Source organism: Geotrypetes seraphini, chromosome 3 (assembly GCF_902459505.1).
Source record: "Geotrypetes seraphini chromosome 3, aGeoSer1.1, whole genome shotgun sequence".
Taxonomy (NCBI): domain Eukaryota; kingdom Metazoa; phylum Chordata; class Amphibia; order Gymnophiona; family Dermophiidae; genus Geotrypetes; species Geotrypetes seraphini.
Window position 1 is genome coordinate 320687838 of NC_047086.1, and position 19180 is coordinate 320707017.

Here is a 19180-nt window from a genome sequence, read left to right on the forward strand (position 1 = left end):
TCCTGCATGGCTAAATTGTTTTATTTACTCGGCTTTAGCTCATTCCTTTTTCATTAGTGGCGCAAAGTGAGTTACAGTATATTCATCTACACTAAGTATTTCCCTCTTCCTGGAGAGTTCACAATCTAATTTTGTACCTGAGTGAACATAGGGTTAAGTGACTTGACCAAAATCACAGGCAACAGTCGGGTTTGAACCGAGTTATCCTGGTTGCCAGGTCGGTTTTCTTTCTTTCTTTCTTTTTTTTTTTAATAATCTTTATTGACTTTCAAACAACAACTGTGCAAAACAAATATATATATACATGTAATATTACAAGAAAAGCACATTGATCTTACAGATATATATGAGCAATCATTTTAACCCTCCCACCCACCTAACAAATAATCAAGAAAAACAAATATATAGAACCTTTCAATAATTTTACCCAATTTAAAATAGTATTGCAAAAAAAAAAAAACCCTCCACCCACCCACCCTGGATGCGTATGATGAAAGGGCCAAAAATACGATCAGTTCAGTTATCATTCCTTACAGTGCAGCCCCGCGGGCTCGCACTGCAGGGAAGGCGGCAAGAGCAGGGCTTGGAAGGGGAGAGCAGGAGAGTCGGCACGCGTGAAAGTGAAAAAAAAAAAAAAAGTCGGGTCTAGATGCATGCGCAGACCATCTACAGATGATCTGTGCGTTCGTTGGGATCGCAGACCTGCGATCTATGTGGGCAGATGAGGGTGTTCCTCTGCCCCCATCTGCATATTTGAGTTTAAGGAATTCATCGGACCTGCAGGTTTGTGAATCTAGCCCTATATGACAAATTGATGGAATTGAAAGGATATTTTACTGCATTGAACGAAGTAGCTGTGAAGTAACCTGTTTAGCTGTAATTTTCAGACTCCTAACTGGGTAAGGGCCTGGATAAAGCTAAGGCAGCAAAACGCCTGTACTAATTTTATCCAAGTATTATCCAGATACCTCTCTGAATATTTGCCAGCAACCAGATAACTTTCAGCAGCTGGGCAAGACCTAGAATTTTAGTGGTTGTGTCCAAATTAGACATGGCATTGAATATCCAAGTTAAATTCTGCCTAAGCAGTAAAGCCTGGATTCTCTATACAGTGCCAATATCGGCGGCCACCAAAAAAGCAGCCATCGATCACGTGTCAATCACGCGATGGCACCGTATAAAGAATCACACATTCGGGAAAGATAGGCACTGGAAGTGTAGGCCAGGATTTTCCAGATGTATATTTCTGGTGCCTATCTTTGTGGTGAATCGTGCCTATGTAGGCATTTTAGGCTACCTAACACCACTTTCAGTGTTAGCCAAGCCCACAGTGGCATTAGGCGGCCTGAAGTGCCTACAGAGGTGCGATTCCAGCGCCGATTTTTCAGGAATCATATTACTCAATGGAGATATGTGGTTTCTTGTAAGCACGATAATTTAACTACGGGAGCCTCGACCCTGACAAAAGCTATCTTGAAACATGTGCATGTTGGTAGAGGCACTCCCTTAATACTGGCTACTATTTCTAAGCTAAGTATTTTGATATGAAAAAGTTAAAAGGCTAAAAAAAGTTAAAAAAATATATAAAACTTAAAAAATAAATAAATTGCTGATCCTATGACGATCGGGTTCTGTGATCTGTTTCACATGAACCAGTGGGGTTCTATAGCTCTCTGAGGTTCATGAATAGATAAGATAAATAATAAGCATTTGGTCTTTATGGACTATTACTGTTTATAATGACTGGGAGTTGTGTATGTTGAAGCTATTATTAGAGTCCAGTCTACGAATAGCCTTTTGTATTGATACTATAATTACAAAAAGACAGTATACAAGTATCATTCCCTTTCCCTTTAATACAAACTAATGCCTGGTCTTTATGTATATGGGCCTATTGTAATGTGCTTTCCATAATCTCTTCATAGACCAAACCCTTTTTTTTTTTTTGCTCTGTACAAAAAATGTTGCAATTATTTTCTTGTCTTAGGAAACAAATTGAGCAGCTGAAAATAGAGAAGGAGAAGGCTTTAAATGAAAAGGAAGAGCTGAACAAACAGGTAAGCCGTTAAGATTTAATTACAAGCAAATGAAATATTGATAGCCAAAGTATACAGTATAATGAACTTAATGCAATGAAACCAGCTTCTAGGGATATTCATTTGTTTGAAATAACATGGAAAATGTCACCTGTCTTTTCATGTCATCAAACAAAAATGACAGGAAAAATCCCACAGAATTTCATGGTTTTTCATTTGTAGTGCACACTCTTTTTGAAAGGGTGTGCATATGATAACTTGAGCAAAGGCAGGCCTGGAACCACGACAGACCGGAAGCCTCTAGAGCAGGGTCTCACAAACTTTCTGGCTGGCGGCACACTAAATCCAGTACCCTGGCCAGAAGGCACCTTGAAGTGCGTCAGCATCTGCATGTGCGTGGAGGCCCATCTGGCCATGACCTGCCGGTGGAAGAAGCCAGGAGATGTGGGGAGAGGAGGAGAAATGCCGGCCAGGAGGAGAGTCATCTGCGCCGGCTGACTGCCTACAGGACATGCCTCTCACCGCGAGGGCATGAGTTGGCAAATTGAAGCAAGAAACCTTTGTATGCAATGAAGTAGACCAAGGACAAAATCAACAGTGTTGGACAAATTTGGAGCCAACTAGTATCCCTACCAGCAGTATTTCATGACAGCTGGACTGTTTAGTTTTTATTTCAGTTAAATCCATCTTATCATGCCTGTGTACTAATGTTTCTTTTTATCTTTTGATGACTGAAACAGGTTGAGCAGCTTGAGATGCAATTGGAACATATGAACCAGGAATGCCAGACACTGAGGCAAAAGCAAACACAACTGAAAGAGGAGCTTGAGGAGTGCCAGGACCAGGTACCATGGCAGGATCAGTAAGAATGTGCTCATGTTATTCAATGAGCAGTTAAAATTACAAGCAATATTATGAATATTTTTTTTATAGGGTTGAATATTGGTTGCTGGCCAATATTCACAGATGTCTGGATTTACCCAGACATGAACTCTTCTTAAGAGTATAAATGTATAATTCTGTGCCTCAGTTGTGTCTTCAATCATATCATGTATTCAGATTGTCTGCCTAAGTTTGATTTAGGACTTCACATATCATAGTACAATACAACTTATATTATTTTTTGTGTATGTTTTCAGTATATTTTTTTAGTACATTTTTGTATGGACCTTCAGACCATCATCAGGGTAGAAACCTCTGACTATAGAACTCTTCGTCTGTCTATATAATAAAGACTGGACCAACGAAGAGCTCTTCTTAAGAGGACATGTCTGGGTGTCTGGACAGCTTTTCAAGACCCGGCACTTTGTCCAGGATGCACCGGACAGGGGAAGGCTGCCATTTTGAAGATTCGGAACCAGCTGGCTGGAGGGAGTAGATATCCCTCCGTCCAGCCATCTAAAGTACGGTAAGGGGAGAGGTTGGGGGAATGTTGCATGGCGGCGGGTGAGCGTGAGAATCTCTCCAGCTGCCGAGGGGTGTGTTGGTCAGCGGCGCTCTGTTTGTTGGTGGCAGGAGAGATTGGGCATCTCTCCCGCTGTTGGGGTGGGTTTTTTTTTGGTGTGTGTGTTTATTCTGCACATATGGCCATCACTATCACCAGCAATAGGCACATGCAAATTTAGTGAGTTTTCACTACTCTCCACCAACCTCATTTGCAAGAGCGTTTTTTGGAGAATGACTCGCTTTTTTAAAATCGCTACTATAACGGCTGCGACAGCAGACTGTCGGTTTTTTAAGTGTTTTTTTCAGAGTCCCTAGTCAGAAACCGAGCTCTTCTTTATTCTGTTGTCTACTTTATTTGGTTAGCAGTCTACATAGGGTCACCAACCAAATTGGACTTCTGAGTCTGTGTGTACACTGTATATTCAGTGCTGGCTAGAATCTGATTACCAGGGCTGAATATCTGGTTTCAGTGTAACTTGGTGGCTGGTGTTTTGCCTAAATGCTGATTGCTGCATTTATGTTTGGTTATCTGAATAGCAGATAGTACCTTGGTCAGCAGCATGCGTGTGGAAAACAAATTCTTTTATCCAAATTCATTCTTCTGAATATTGACCTGAGTGGGGGTTTTTTTTTTTTCCATTCAATATATCATCTCTATTGTATTCAAAAACACCTCAACCACATTCATTGTGGGTATCCTGAAAAATAGAGAACCACAGGCAGGTCAGGTTTTCAGGATATCCACAATAAATATACATGAGATAGATTTGCATCTCAAGGAGGCAGTGCATGCAGATCCATCTCATATATATTCATTGTGGATATCCTGAAAACCTGACCTGCCTAAGGCTCCCGAGGACCGGAATTGCCTACCCCTGAGCTAGAGGCACCTGCGGGAACCAATATAACTTAAAAGTATTTTGGAGATCAGTAACTTTTCCCCTTCTCATCCCATGGATGGAGCCACCAATATGATGCACACAAAACATGTTCTCAGTTGCAATTCACCTGTTGTGACCTATTGCTTTGATTTGCTCTCTCTCTGCCCCCTTCCTCCCCCCCCCCCGAAATGCAGTTATTAGAAGTCAACAGCAGACTGACTCTTGCCCAGTCTCAGCACATGCGGGAGTTGCACCATTTGAAGGAGCAGCTGGCTGGTACTGTCTCTAAAGATCAATTGGCCCCACTGCAATCTAAACTGTCAGAAGAACAGCAGAAAGTCCAGCACTTGCAAGAAAGACTCCAGGCTCTTGCAGAGCAGGCCAAGGTGCAGCTAGCCTCCCAACAGGTGAGAAAGCATTCTGTTATTTAATTGTGTCCTTGGTGAGGGGTGAAAAGGGAGAAAACCATGTCCTTCTGAGAGAAAAATTAAACTCATATTTCCAGAACTGCCTTGACATATGTAGTTCCTCCCTGGTAGGGTTACCATATGACCATGCCCCATTCCGCCTCCAGTCCCACCACATTTTGCCCCAAGCCCCACCCTTCTCCATCCCAAGCCCCGCCCCTACAACATCTCCTCTCTTCTGGACTAGCTCCATCCGTGTCTGGAGGTCCTGCCCTCATTTTCCCAGATGTCTGGTAACCCTATCCCTAGGAGGAAGTGACACAGGAGGAGTGGAGTCAGGGAAGCAGCTGCCAGGAAATATAAAAGATAAGGCCAGAGCTGGGTTAAGGAGGCCCAGGGAGAAGGAAGAAATGATCCCAGTATACGCCTTGACTACAACCGCTAGATATTCTGCTTGGATGAGGTAAGCCAACTTCTTTGGCTGAATACTTGTAAGCCTTGTTCTGAGATCTGGCTGGGGCCAGACTAGGTTACCTGACTGAAGAAAGACTTTTGCAAGACTGTGTTTGGGGCTTGGCAGTCACAAGCCATGGACCATGTTTGGGTCTAGGCCAATCTCAGGATTTTTGCTTCTTGAACAAAGAGACTATTCCTTGCATACTTGGCCCTATGAAGGAACAGCACTCGGGGCCCACACCCAACCTTCACTATTACACTCATATTTTCTCTTTTTAGTTTGTTCTTGATGAAGACATATGCTGCTGATATTCAAAGGCACTTATCCAATTGCCAGGTGCTGCTAACTGGATATGTGCCAACCAGTGGAATATTTAGTGGCACTGTCTGGATAGCATCATTGAATATTCCCTCTGATTACTTTAGCACAGTGGTCTCAGACTCGTGGCCCGGGGGCCGCATGCGGCCAGCCAGGTACTATTTTGAGGCCCTTGGTATAATAAAGAATGATTCTTTGTGGAAAACTTGTGCCTTAAATATCCAGCAGTCATGTCCAGCGGTTGCATTCTGGAACATTGCCTGCCTCAAGGCTGTAACCTCACGCAAGCACTTTCCTGCGTCTGTATACGATTGTCCTCTCCACTCCACCTCATAATCACGTACAGATACAGGAAAGCGCTCGCGTGAGTTTACAGCAGTGAAGCAGACAACATTCCAGAACATAAGGTAACCATTGGAGGCAGTGCAACTTATGCATGTGTCCGGTGCTGGAGGTGAGAGCTGAAGGCAGTTGCGGACGCTGGACATTTGAGGCACAAGTTTTCCCATAAAGAATTATTCTTTATATTACTGAGGGCCTCAAAATAGTTGGTCCAAAATCTTGTCTCTTGCAGTTGATACTTTTCCTGCATGTTGCACTGCTTTCAGCTCTGTATAGCTGAAATTATCAGAAGCAATTAAGGAAATATTTCTAAACTATAGTTTATAAATATTTCCTTAATTGCTTCTGATAATTTCAGATAATCCACATTATGGATTTGTAGGTACTTACCTCATGCAAAGTTGTCATTTCTTTAATAAGACATTAACTATTTTTTCTGAGGCCCTCCAAGTACCTACAAATCCAAAATGTGGCCCTGCAAAGGGTTTGAGTTTGAGACCACTGCTTTAGCACTATCCAGACGCCTGCGTAGTCTATGGATGGAGCTTAGGAGTTGCTGGAGATTATCTGGGTAGCAATGATAGCTATCCAGTTAGAGGTCTATCTGGTTAGCAATTTGAGTATACAGTACTCCCCCGAAATTCACGGGGGTTTCAGGAACCCCCGTGAATTTTGAAAAACCATGAATACGGTTTTTAGGCAGGGGAGACAGGAGAGGGCAGCTGGAGAGGGCATCGTTATCTCCCTGGTCATCTCTGCTTTTTGCTGAGTGGGTCAGTTCTCTCTTTACTTTAAGCCTGCTGAATATTCAACTGTGGCACAACCACCACTTACATGTACATGGGGCCAGCGCTTACTTTTACGTGACTCTCCAGGCAGAAAATAAGGTCCTCTATTTTGCTGGATATTTGAGGTGGTTTTAAACACTAGAGAGGTAAGCACAACTGCCTTATCAGTCACTTGTTCAAGCCCCAGGACCAATTGATCAGCTGCCCCGGAGCAGGTGTGAATACCGATGTCTAGTATTTTGTAAGTATAGATATTTTTCCATTGCAAAGTTTAAAATACTTTTTGTCCCTGCCTAAACCATGTCCAGAGCATGCTCCCTTCAAAACTCTGTGCTCTGCAGATACAACAATGTAAGAGAGGTAATCTGGGTAAAAACATTTAACCAGCACACACCTTCTTATCTTGCTTCGGTAACATATGGTAACACAGTAAATGACGGCAGAAAAAAGACCCTCACAGTCCATCCAGTCTGCCCAGCAAGGTGACCAGAGCCTTGCCTACCACTCTATGTAGGTCCAGGTCACCCATGTTTAAATGTTGTCTGTGAAGTCACCACCATGTCAACCATGATGGGGATGATATGTTGACAGTATTTAACTTAGCAGTCAAGATGCCTTCCCCTCCCTCCTAAGCTGCACAGTTCCCCCACTCGCAATATATGACAATAAAATGATCAATACCCTGGAGTTGAACCTCTCTCTCGCTCCATGCGGAACACAGACCGTACAAGTCTGTCCAGCATCGGACTCTATACCCCCATGCTAAATTTGGCCACTCTTCTTTGTCTCTCACCCCATGCAGAACACAGACCGTACAAATCTGTCCAGCATCGGACTCTATACCCCCCATGCTAAATTTGGCCACTCTTCTTTGTCTCGCGCCCTGTGCAGGACATAGACCATACAATTCTGTTCGGCATCGGGCTCAGCCCACATTATTCTTGCCCAAGGTAACATCTAAACAGCCAGGTTGTGTATATGTCTTCTTTATGCGTCTTTTTAATTTGGGCACAGTTTTACACTCTACTGCCTCTCTCGGAAGGGTGTTCCAAGCATCCATCACCCTCTCTGTGAAAAAGTATTTCCTGACATTACTCCTGAGTCTACCTCCCTCTTTGTGGTACCTTGGGTTAGTTGTTTGTGTGGCAGTCTTGTTGTGTTACACTTATTTTGTAGTACATTAGTGTGTCATGTCTGATTACAGGACGAGCATGCAAAGCTTCTCAGGAGGATGGAGGAAAGGATGCTAGAGGTGGAAATGAATTTGAAGAATGTGCGTGAGATGCTTCAAGAGAAGGTGAATCAGCTGAAGGAGCAGGTGAGTGCCTGTGACTCCTGTTTCTTATAAGCAGGTACGGTCATGATATACTTGGAAGTCTATAAATCACAGCATTAAGGAAACCAAGCCTGTGAAAAAGAGACCAGGTGTATGCAGCCCAAAAATTTTCATTTTCTTTAGTTTCCTGTGTCATTTATGGCAAGTGTCAGGAAGAGCATATTATTGGGATAAAAGTGCACACTCTTTCCAAAGAACATGCACTGTTCCCGAGTTGCATGTGCTTGTATGCACTATTTGCACACAAGTATGCTACCAGGAAACACTGCATACGCTTTATGAAAAATGTGCAGTTTCTGGCATGGAAAAAAAAGGTGATTTAAATGGCCAGAAGTGGCCAGTTTGTGCTGCTGAAAATATCCAGTTACTGCCTAACACAGGGGTTCTCAAACCTAGTCCTGGAGGCACCCCAGCCTGTCAGGTTTTCAGGATATCCACAATGAATATTCATGAGTGCATGCAAATATCTCTCATGAATATTCATTGTGGATATCCTGAAAACCCGACTGGAGGCACCTCAGCCTGTCAGGTTTTCAGGATATCCACAATGAATATTCATGAGTGCATGCAAATATCTCTCATGAATATTCATTGTGGATATCCTGAAAACTCAACTGGCTGGGGTGCCTCCAGAACCAGGTTTGGGAACCACTGGCCTAACACAAAACTGGCTATTTTGAAGCAGCACTTGACTGGTTCCATAAATCCAGAAATTCAATGCCACTGCCTGGATGTTGTCCAGCACTGAATTTCTGGGCATAATACTGGTGGTAGTCAGCAAAACACCGAGTACTGCTAGCTGAATTTTGACCCCAAGGAACTTTCAGTTTTTTCTCTGTTGTTCTGAGATAAAAAGTACATGGGAAACGTTATTCACATTATCTGTTATGGTATGCAAAAAAAATCAACCTTGTAAAATCTTGTCTCTACAAGGCTCATGCTCTCCACTTGGTATGTCATATTCATTTGGAGTAGAATGGGTACAAGTGGGTCGAATTTTCACTCTGTCAAAAATTACAAAGACTAGGGGACATTTGATGAAGTTACAGGGAAATACTTTTAAAACCAATAGGAGGAAATTTTTTTTTCACTCAGAGAATAGTTAAGCTCTGGAACGCATTGCCAGAGGTTGTGGTAAGAGCGGATAGCGTAGCTGGTTTTAAGAAAGGTTTGGACAAGTTCCTGGAGGAAAGGTCCATAGTCTGTTATTGACAAAGACAGGGGGGAAGCCACTGCTTGCCCTAGATTGGTAGCATGTAATACAGTGCTTCCCGGTGAATTCGCAGTCCAAGATTCACGTGTTCCGGTCATTCGCGGTATTTTCCGACCGCAAATGACCGGGAAGGAAAGGGCAGCTGGAGCGCCGGCGAGTGAAGGAAATCACTTACAGTATGCTCCGACTGCCTCTTCTTCTTCTGTACTAAAGTCAGGCCTCACCAATCAGGAGCTGCATGTCAAAGCAGCTCCTGATTGGTGAAGCCCGACTTTAGTACAGGAAGAGGTGGTCGGAGCATACTGCGAGTGATTTCCTTCACTCGCTGGCGCTCCGGCTGCCCTCTCCTGTCTCCCTTTCTAAAAACTGTATTCGCGGTTTGTCAACATTTGTGGGGGTTCCTGGAATGGAGCCCCCACGAATATCAGGGGAGTACTGTATTGCTATTCCTTGGGTTTTGGCCAGTTACTAGTGACCTGGATTGGCCACCATTTGAACGGGTACTGGGCTTGATCGACCTTTGGTCTGACCCAGTAAGGCGATTCTTATGTTCTTATTTAGAAGTCACCTCAGCATGCATTCTCTGCTTGTGTGTTGTGTATGTAGGTGATTGTGCATAATTACGGTAGTTTGTATGGCGTCATCTAGTTTGCAATCTGCACCCGAAAACTGGCTCCTTGGGAAGTCAGGCTGTCAACTGCTAGACTGCCACGTGGACTGGATGTTCTTCAACTGGTCAGTTTTCATCACTATGATGGAAAACCTTTACCAGAAAGCTATAAGTTGGTGTGTGAGTCAGCGATGGTGGTATGGGATTGAGCCAATGGGAATTAGGGCTCCATACAAACACGTTGAACTGCTGTCTACTCTCAACACATATCTGAATAAAACTGTTACAAACAAGGCGCTCACAGCCATTTCCAGACATCTATGGTTTCTGTCCGAACACCTAGCAGCACTTGCCTTTTGTGATGACAGAATCACACCAGAAACAAAGCTACAAATGGTGCAAAATTTACAACATCCACTGTTGCCAGACATTCCATGATGCCTCATGCGTAAGGGATAGGGACTTGTATACCGCCTTTTTGTAGTTACACAACCACATTCAAAGCGGTTTACATACAGGTACTCAAGCATTTTCCCCATCTGTCCTGTTGGGCTCATAATCTATCTAATGTACCTAGGGGCAGTTGAGGATTAAGTGACTTGCCCAGGGTCACAAGGAGCAGCATGGGGTTTGGACCCATAACCTCAGGGAGCTGAGGTTGTAGCTCTAACCACTGCACCACATGTACAGATGAAACAGAGCCTGTGACCTTTGAAAGTCTTGTAAAACAAGAGAGCACAGTCATTGTTTGATCTCTTGATTGAAAGAGGATCAACAAAAGCAAAAATATTCCTGGCGAAACATCCCACAGCGTGGACTGATGATCCGGTTTTCAAGGAACTTTGGAATCAGACATCCAAACTGACTGTTGTTAATTAGCAGAACGAGGGATAACCCTCATTGAAAATTACAATACTTTGACAAAAGATGAAGAACAGAAGTAATTTGTTCTTCGGCTAGTGGCCAGTCACCAAAAGAAGTTTCCTTCTGCATCAAAGGTGGCTCTTATATTATAGGCCGTTGATTATTTGTCGAGGGCACAAGAATTATAATATACTGTTAAGCTTAGCAGTAGTTTAAAAAAAAAAAAAAGCAATGAGGTGGGCCAACTCCTAAACGTTGTTTGTTTTAAGTAAAATTTTGTGTGTTTTTCATTTTTATATAAAGGAATAAAATTAACCCGGTAGACAATGGATAATCAAATTTTAGTGAACATCAGTACCTTACAAGTCATGCTGGACTTAAAGGGGAGTTACAGCTTGTGTGCCTTGCTCAGAGGATTGCTGGTGCAGTGCCTGGCAGCAGAGGGAGGTGTAGTGAATGATAAAAGGAGATGCTGCCCACTTGATACAGACTAAGCCATATGATTTTAGCAGAGCTGCCAAGTGGGCCCGATCTTGAAAGAGAGAGATTTTGAGCCATGCTCCTACACCTGTCCACTCTACCTCCTGGGCCTACCCCTTGCAGCACCATGATTTCCTATACCTCTCTTATTCTGGAATAAAGACTAGTTCAGTGAGAGTTCATCTGAGTGCTATAAATGTTTTTCACACACCACTGAACAAGCCCTTAGCAGTACATCCTCTGATTTCTAGATTCATGAAGGACCTTTACAATATCAAGTTGCCTCTGAAACCTCCTCCACTGGCTTGGGACCTTAATGTGGTGCTTTCAGCGCTCATGAAGCCTGCATTTGAACTATTGTCTGCTTCAGCTGTCAAGCACCTCACTTGGAAAGTGGTCTTCCTCATTGCTGTCATGTCAGCACATTGAGTCGGTGAACTCCAGGCACTAGTAGCAGATCCACCTTATACTACATTTTATCCTAACAAGGTGGTTCATTGAATTCATCTGAAATTCCCCTCCCCCCAAGTTGTTTTAGAGTTTCATCTCAACCAGTCTATCAATCTTCCGGTAATTTTTCCAAAGCCATATAGCTCACTCTGGTGAGGAAGCACTTCACAAGTTGGACTTCAAATGTGTTCTAGCTTTCTACTTGGATAGAACCAAGCCTCAGCTCTTCCTGTCATTTGACTCAAACAAGCTGGGAACCCCTGTGACCAAGAGAACTATATCCACACGGATTGCGGACTGTATCTCATTCTGCTATGCTCAGAATGTCTGACGCTAGAAGGTCGTATTGCCGCTCATAAAGCGTTAGCCATGACAACTTCAGTAGCCCATCTACGCTCCATTCCTATTGAGGACATCTGTAAAGCAGTAATCTAGTCCTCAGTTCATACATTCACGACCCACTAGTGTTTGGCTTCTAATTAGAGATTAAACTTTGGAGAGCTTTGTGGCCAAACTGGCTATCCTGGCTGATAAGATTTTCCAATTTCCCTCCAACCCTCTTTGTTAGGGGAAGTCCCCCACATGTGAGAATATGCTGCCTGCTTGTCCTAGGATAAAGCAGTTAGTTACCTGCAACAAGTGTTATCCAGGGACAGCAGACAGATATTCTCACAACCCGCCCACCTCCTCTTCTTGGCTTCTCTACTGAACCGATAGTCTTGCGAGCTGGCAGCAGGTGGGAAGGCACCCATGCATGCACGGTATGGACAGTCTTTTGATTAAAGTGACAGTTCACTTTGAATGGTCCGTGCTGGGTACCATGCCTGCTGTCCCTGGATATCACCTGTTACAGGGAAGTAACTGTGCTATATTGGATTTCCATTAGATATTTTTGTTGTTGTTTCCAAATATCTAATTCGTGATCAACTATTCTGTGTTTGATACAAGTGTAGTTGTGTTTTCTGTGTGAGTGACTGAAGTGGAGTATTTCATTAGTATAAATCTGCAGAAACTTTGGCCCAGATTCTATAAACTGTGCCATTGTCGGGGGCTGCCTTAAAAAGTGGCCGTTGATCGTGTGTCAGTTATGCGACGGTGCCGTTCATGGAATTGCACCTTCAGGAAAGATAGGTGCCAGAAATGTAGGTCAGGGTTTTCAAGGCTTACGTTTCTGGTGCCTATTTTGACATGAATAATGCCTATGGCATTATCCACGCCTACAGTGGCATTTGGTGTCTTAAAGCACCTTTGTAGATGCAATTCCATAGCCAGTAGGCACCTTGAAATTTGTTTTAAGTGTTTTTAAATGGTGTTTTGTACTTAGGCACCGGTAAAGAATTTAAGTATCTAAGTTAAGGTACCGTTTATAGAATATGGGCCTTTGTGTTATACTATAGTGCTGCCTACTTATGGATAAGTTTCTTGCTGTGCAATCTTGGGAATTAATGTTGCTATGGTGTGACAGGGTTGCTACATATACTAATTGGGGACTTTCTTTCAGGTTTTGTATTATTTCCCAATGTGCTTTCTACTGGAGAGAGATGTTGCTTTTAATGAGATTATTTTGTGTGATGAATTCCATGGGGAAATATCCTGATTCTGCTTTGTACCCATTGGAAGGGAGAGCTTTTGTGTATGCAGAATGCATGTTTACTTTGAACTCAGAAGAACTTTTACTAAAACATATCATTTGGAAATCTTTTGCATCAGAAACTAAATTCTCAGAGGATGACTGCTTTTGTTTGACTTTTTACTAAAGTTAACCAAGGGGAGGACAATATTCATCTTTCCAGTTTTAGGTGGTAGAATTGGGGGTTTATGTTTAATATAAAATATACAAAAATGCTATGGCTTGTTACTCCAATCAAAAAGATCTATTTGAAAAAATTAGCTACTTAGGTGTATCTGCTCTATAATTATTTAAATTTATCTTTTGGCTCAGCGAAATATGTTATGTTGCTATTTATGTTATAGAACTAAATGTACACTTTTTGTTGTTTTGAAATACAATAAATATCTACTTGGAAAAATAGAGAACTGGTATACTCTTCAGACTAAGTATCATTCATCAGGTGTGTCCAGGCAGGAGAAAAGATTGAGAACCACTGTTTTATAGAGATGTATTTGCTTATTTCTGTTGTCTGTGTTTTATTTTTGAGTGTATGTTTTGTTTACTCAATACCTACTAATACAAACACGATTCAATTCCCTTGATATCAAATTCTCTCTTGCTTTTCTTTATCATTCATGCCCATAGCTAGGTGTGATCCTGAGGAACAGAAAAATAAGGTGAATAATAAGTCAAGAAAGGATAATAATGCTTTTTTTTTTTTCTTTCAGTTGGAGAAAAATGCAAAATCAGACCTGTTGCTAAAAGACTTGTATGTGGAAAATGCACATCTGATGAAAGCTCTGCAGGTTACAGAGCAGAAGCAGAAAAATGCTGAGAGAAAAAACTCTATTTTGGAGGAGAAAATTGCAGCCCTTAATAAATTGATCCAAAAAATAGCTCCAGCATCTCTCACATAATAATGCTTCAGGGTGGAGAAACAGTTGGATGCAGGATACCTTCGATAGAAGAGCAGCACAGTGTCAACAACTAAGACCTATCATTAACAACCATGCATACGTTTTTATGTTATGGTTTGGACCTGTCCAATGATACTTGAACTGCTGGCATGAGTGCAGTTAAAGACTTGATCATTGGAGACATCATTATTGCTGGTTCCATTACTTGCTTTTCAGTGCCTTCTTTGCAGATTTGGGGATGGGGGGTAGACGAAAATGGCAAGAAATGAACATTTAAAAGGTTTGGCTTTGTGGTTCCAATAATACTACTGGAGATTCAAGTTTCTGTGTCTGATGTAGTGGCACTAGCAGAAATTGGGTGTGCTGTGGCTCTGATATGCCCATACTACATTTACCCCATCCATATTCACAGAGATAGGGGATCAGCATGGCTGCGAAAACAGAAAAACTGCAAATAACCTTACGTATATTATTTCACGGTTTTTCTGTAAAAAGCCCAAAAAAGACACAAAACCGCAAATAACCATACCTGTTCCTGTGAAGAAAGTGCCATGATTTTCTCTGTACAATGCTGAGAGGATCGATGCTCTCTGTGCATCGCTGGGAGCAGTGACTTCCTGTGATGTAAATTTGGGGGCAGAGCCTGCACACATAAAACCACAAACAACGAAACCGCAAATACAGAGGGGGAAGTATGTAGAAAAGAGAGAGGGAAGACAGTTTCCACTAATGTAGTGACCTCTGCTGGCCACAAGGCAGCAATGAAGATTAGTCTCTGGGTTGAGGCACAGTTCCCTCCAGGCCTTAGGAAGAGAAGCGAAGGGCTTATATGTCCTATATGAGGTAAGGGGGGAGGGGCTATAAAGAGGACAATATAGAATGTAATATAAAAACAGAGCTTATTTTGCTTTGCTGGTAAGTTTTTCAAGAGTACATAATGACAGTGTACAAAAAACAAATCAAAATACAAAAGCACATTATACCACAGTATTCTGTTCTCTCTCAGGACCTTATTGTATTTATTTATAAGGGCAGCCTGGTTTATTCCCAACAAGCAATTGTCTTTCTGTGGCTGGTTATTTATAAAATATGTATACATAATGTACAGTTTTTATACAATGTTATCCAAAGTGAATATATTTATATAAAGTGTGGCCATGAAATAAAAAAGTACTTTCTACTGATGTAAATACAGAGGTTCACTGCATATTCCAACATTTATTCATAACTTGGATTTGAGCCATACTGATTAGGAATACTTTAGTATGTGTCAAAATGTTTTGTTTTATTGAAAAAGGTAAAACATTTCTATTTTCTATGTGGAACTCGTTGTCAGAGGATGTGGTAACAGTAGTCAGCATAGCTGGGTTTAAAAAAGTTTTTGACAAGTTCCTGGAGGAAAAGTCCATAGTCTGTTTTTGGATCAGTAGCATGGAATGTTGCTACTATATGAGGGGGGGGGGGGGTTGTATTTGTTTTTTTAAATTTTCTATGAGAAAAGAAAAATGGGAGAGGGGAACCTGAGGGGCTACTATTGTTCATCGCAACACTGAAGAAAAACTAGTAAGAACATAAAAATTGTCGCTGCTGGGTCAGACCAGTGGTCCATCATGCCCAGCAGTCTACTCCCGTGGCGGCCTGCAGGTCAAAGATCAGTGCCCTGACTGAGTCTAGCCTTACCTGCGTACATTCCGGTTCAGCAGGACCTTGTCTAACCTTGCTTGAATCCGTGGAGGGTTTTCCCCTATAACAGCCTCTGGAAAAGCGTTCCAGTTTTCTACCACTCTCTGGGTGAAGAAGAACTTCCTTATGTTTGTACAGAATCTATCCCCTTTCAACTTTAGAGAGTGCCCTCTCCCTACCTTGGAGAGGGTGAACAACCTGTGTTTATCTACTAAGTCTATTCCCTTCATTATCTTGAACATTTCAATCATGTCCCCTCTCGGTCTCCTCTTTTCAAAGGAGAAGAGGCCCAGTTTCTCTAATCTCTCACTGTACAGCAACTACTCTAGCAACATAGCCATTTTAGTCACTCTTCTCTGGACCCTTTCAAGTAGTATCATGTCCTTTTTTTAAGTACAGCGACCAGTGCTGGACAGTATTCCAGGTGGGGCCGTACCATGGCCCGGTACAGTGGCATGATAACCTTTTCCAATCTGTTTGTGATCAGGGCAGGATTAACCAATAGGCCAAGTAGGCATGTGCCTAGGGCCCGAAATGGTCAGGGGGGCCCGATGAAGGAGGGCATCAACATTGGTTTTTTCCAAACGGCGATGGCCCCTCCAGCATCAATCAGCAACGCGCCCCCCCCAATCAACGGAAAGTAATATAAGCAAGCAACACGGGTAAGAAAGGCAACAGGAACTGTAAGTGTGCAAGCGGTGCTGCTTGCCCAAAGCTTCCCTCTGACGCAGCTTCTTGTTTATGCCTGGGCGCATGGTGGGGTGGGGCGGGGCAGGGGGCCCAGTGTACTTGTGTGCCTAGGGGCCCTTGATGAATTAATCCTGCCCTGTTTGTGATCCCCTTCTTAATCATTCCTAGCATTCTGCGTGTACAGCTTCAACGACTTGTCGACCAGTACTCCCAAGTCTCTTTCCAGGGGGATCTCTCTGAGTACTGCACTGGACATCCTGTATTCGTGTATAAGATTCTTGTTACTGACATGCATCACCTTACACTTATCCACGTTAAACCTCATTTGCCATGTCGCAGCCCATTTCTCAAGCGTGTTTATGTGACATTTCAGGTCTTCGCATTCCTTCTGTGTCTTCACTACTCTGAATAACTTCGTATTGTCTGCAAATTTAATTACCTCGCTCGTTGTTCCAATTTCCTGGGCCCAATCCTGTTCAACATCTACATAAGAGACTTGGCAGAAGGGCTCCGAGGTAAAATAACATTATTCGCTGATGACGCCAAACTAAGCAATGTAGTGGCCAAGAGTACAACAGACAAAAATTCAATGCCCGACAACATGATGCACGACCTACTACTACTGGAGCGCTGGTCTAGGTCCTGGCAACTCAGCTTCAATGCCAAAAAATGCAAAGCCATGCACCTGGGCAGCCAAAATCCATGCAAGACTTACACCCTAAATGGCGAGATCCTAACAAGAACTGAAGCAGAACGTGACCTAGGGGTGATCGTCAGTGAGGACATGAAGGCTGCCAATCAAGTGGAGCAAGCTTCCTCCAAAGCAAGGCAAATCATAGGTTGCATACGCAGGAGTTTCGTCAGCCGTAAGCCTGAAGTCATTATGCCATTGTATAGATCCATGGTGAGACCACACCTGGAGTACTGTGTGCAATTTTGGAGGCCGCATTACCGAAAAGATGTGCTGAGACTAGAGTCGGTCCAGAGAATGGCCACCCGGATGATCGCGGGTCTCAAGGATCTCCCGTACGAGGAAAGGCTGGATAAGTTACAGCTCTACTTACTCGAGGAACGCAGAGAGAGGGGAGACATGATCGAGACGTTCAAGTATCTCACGGGTCGCATCGAAGTGGAAGAGGATATCTTCCTTCTCAAGGGTCCCACGGCAACCAGGGGGCACCTGTGGAAAATCAGGGGAGGGAAACTGCACAGTGACACCAGGAAATTCTTTTTCACTGAAAGAGTGGTTGACCGCTGGAATAATCTTCCACTTCAGGTCACTGAGGCCAGCAGCGTGCCTGATTTTAAGGCCAAATGGGATAGACACGTGGGATCTATTCACTGAGTTAGGTGGGGAAGGGTCATTGCGGTGGGCAGACTAGATGGGCCGTGGCCCTTATCTGCCGTCTATTTCTATGTTTATAAATATGTTGAAGAGCACAGGTCCAAGCACCGAACCCTGTGGCACTCCACTTGTGACACTTTTCCAGTCTGAGTATTGTCCATTTACTCCCACTCTCTGTTTACTATCTGTCAACCAGTTTTTAATCCATGTATTTCACCGCTCACAATTTTTTGAAGCAGTCGTTCATGCAGGGCCTTGTCAAACACCTTCTGAAAGTCCAGATATACAATGTCAACCGGGTCACCCTTGTCTAGCTGCCTGTTTACTCCCTCAAAGAAGTGCAGCAAGTTCGTCAAGCAAGATCTTCCTTTACTGAAGCCGTGCTGGCTAGTCCTCATCAGATCGTGTCCGTCAAGGTAGTCAACGATGCGGTCCTTTATCAGCACCTCTACCATTGTTCACGGTACTGAGGTCAGACTCACCGGTCTGTAGTTTCCCGGATCGCCCCTTGAACCTTTCTTGAAGACCGGTGTAACATTCGCCACTTCCCAGTCTTCTGGAATCTTTCCTAATTTGATCAACAGATTGGTTATTGGTTGAAGCAGTTCAGGATCCACATTCATGAGCTTTCACCGTATATGGCCTTATGGACCATGCATGCTAACTTGAATTGAACCCCGATTCTTTTTTATTTTTTTACTGAGAATGGCAAACGGCCAGTCAGGCAAGTACAATCAGCAAAGTAACAGGAACAATACAGGAAGAACAAGAAAAGCAACAGTAAAAACCAAGCAATTACTAGCTTCCCCTGTGCGAGATAGTCCATCGAGAAGCAGGCATTGTCCAGCAAAAAGAAAACAGCAGGCCAACCCAGACCTACAATGAATACAAAGCCAGACTAGACCATCGGCCACAACATTTTTTGTTGTAAATTCCCAACACCCATTCAATCAAACAGTAAGCCATACACCCCATACCACACAACAATCACCCAAGCAAGCATACTGCATCCAGCTCCACAGGCAATCCATGCATGCCAACCTTACTAATTCCAACCTCCCCCTCTCCCGCCCCGGAGTGCAGAAAGGGAGACACAAAGATGCCAACGTCAGGGAGTCCCAAAAAACAGACAGAATGAGGCACTCAAAGATGAATTAAGGAGCTAGGAGATCCAGCAGACCCTCATGTCCTGTCAGAGAGATGGCACAATTTGAGATCTGCTCTTATGATAAATTTCACAGAGTTCAGCTCGCCATTGAGCGGCTGGGGGAGAGAACTCAGAAGCACAATAGGTCAGAATCAGTT

General features: G+C 43.2%; 1 protein-coding gene across 3 annotated transcripts in view; it reads left to right on the plus strand.

Annotated features, from left to right (window-relative positions):
• The window catches only part of NINL (ninein like), a 173372-nt gene extending 158031 nt beyond the window's left edge, over window positions 1–15341 (plus strand). For all 3 annotated transcript variants that reach the window (XM_033938656.1, XM_033938658.1, XM_033938657.1), the window contains exons 20-24: window positions 1988–2057; window positions 2777–2881; window positions 4558–4770; window positions 7880–7993; window positions 13969–15341. In XM_033938656.1, coding sequence (XP_033794547.1) covers window positions 1988–2057; window positions 2777–2881; window positions 4558–4770; window positions 7880–7993; window positions 13969–14157 — 691 coding nt within the window. In that variant the 3' untranslated portion in view covers window positions 14158–15341. The remainder of the gene's footprint in view (window positions 1–1987; window positions 2058–2776; window positions 2882–4557; window positions 4771–7879; window positions 7994–13968) is intronic.
• The last annotated feature ends 3839 nt before the right edge of the window (window positions 15342–19180 follow it).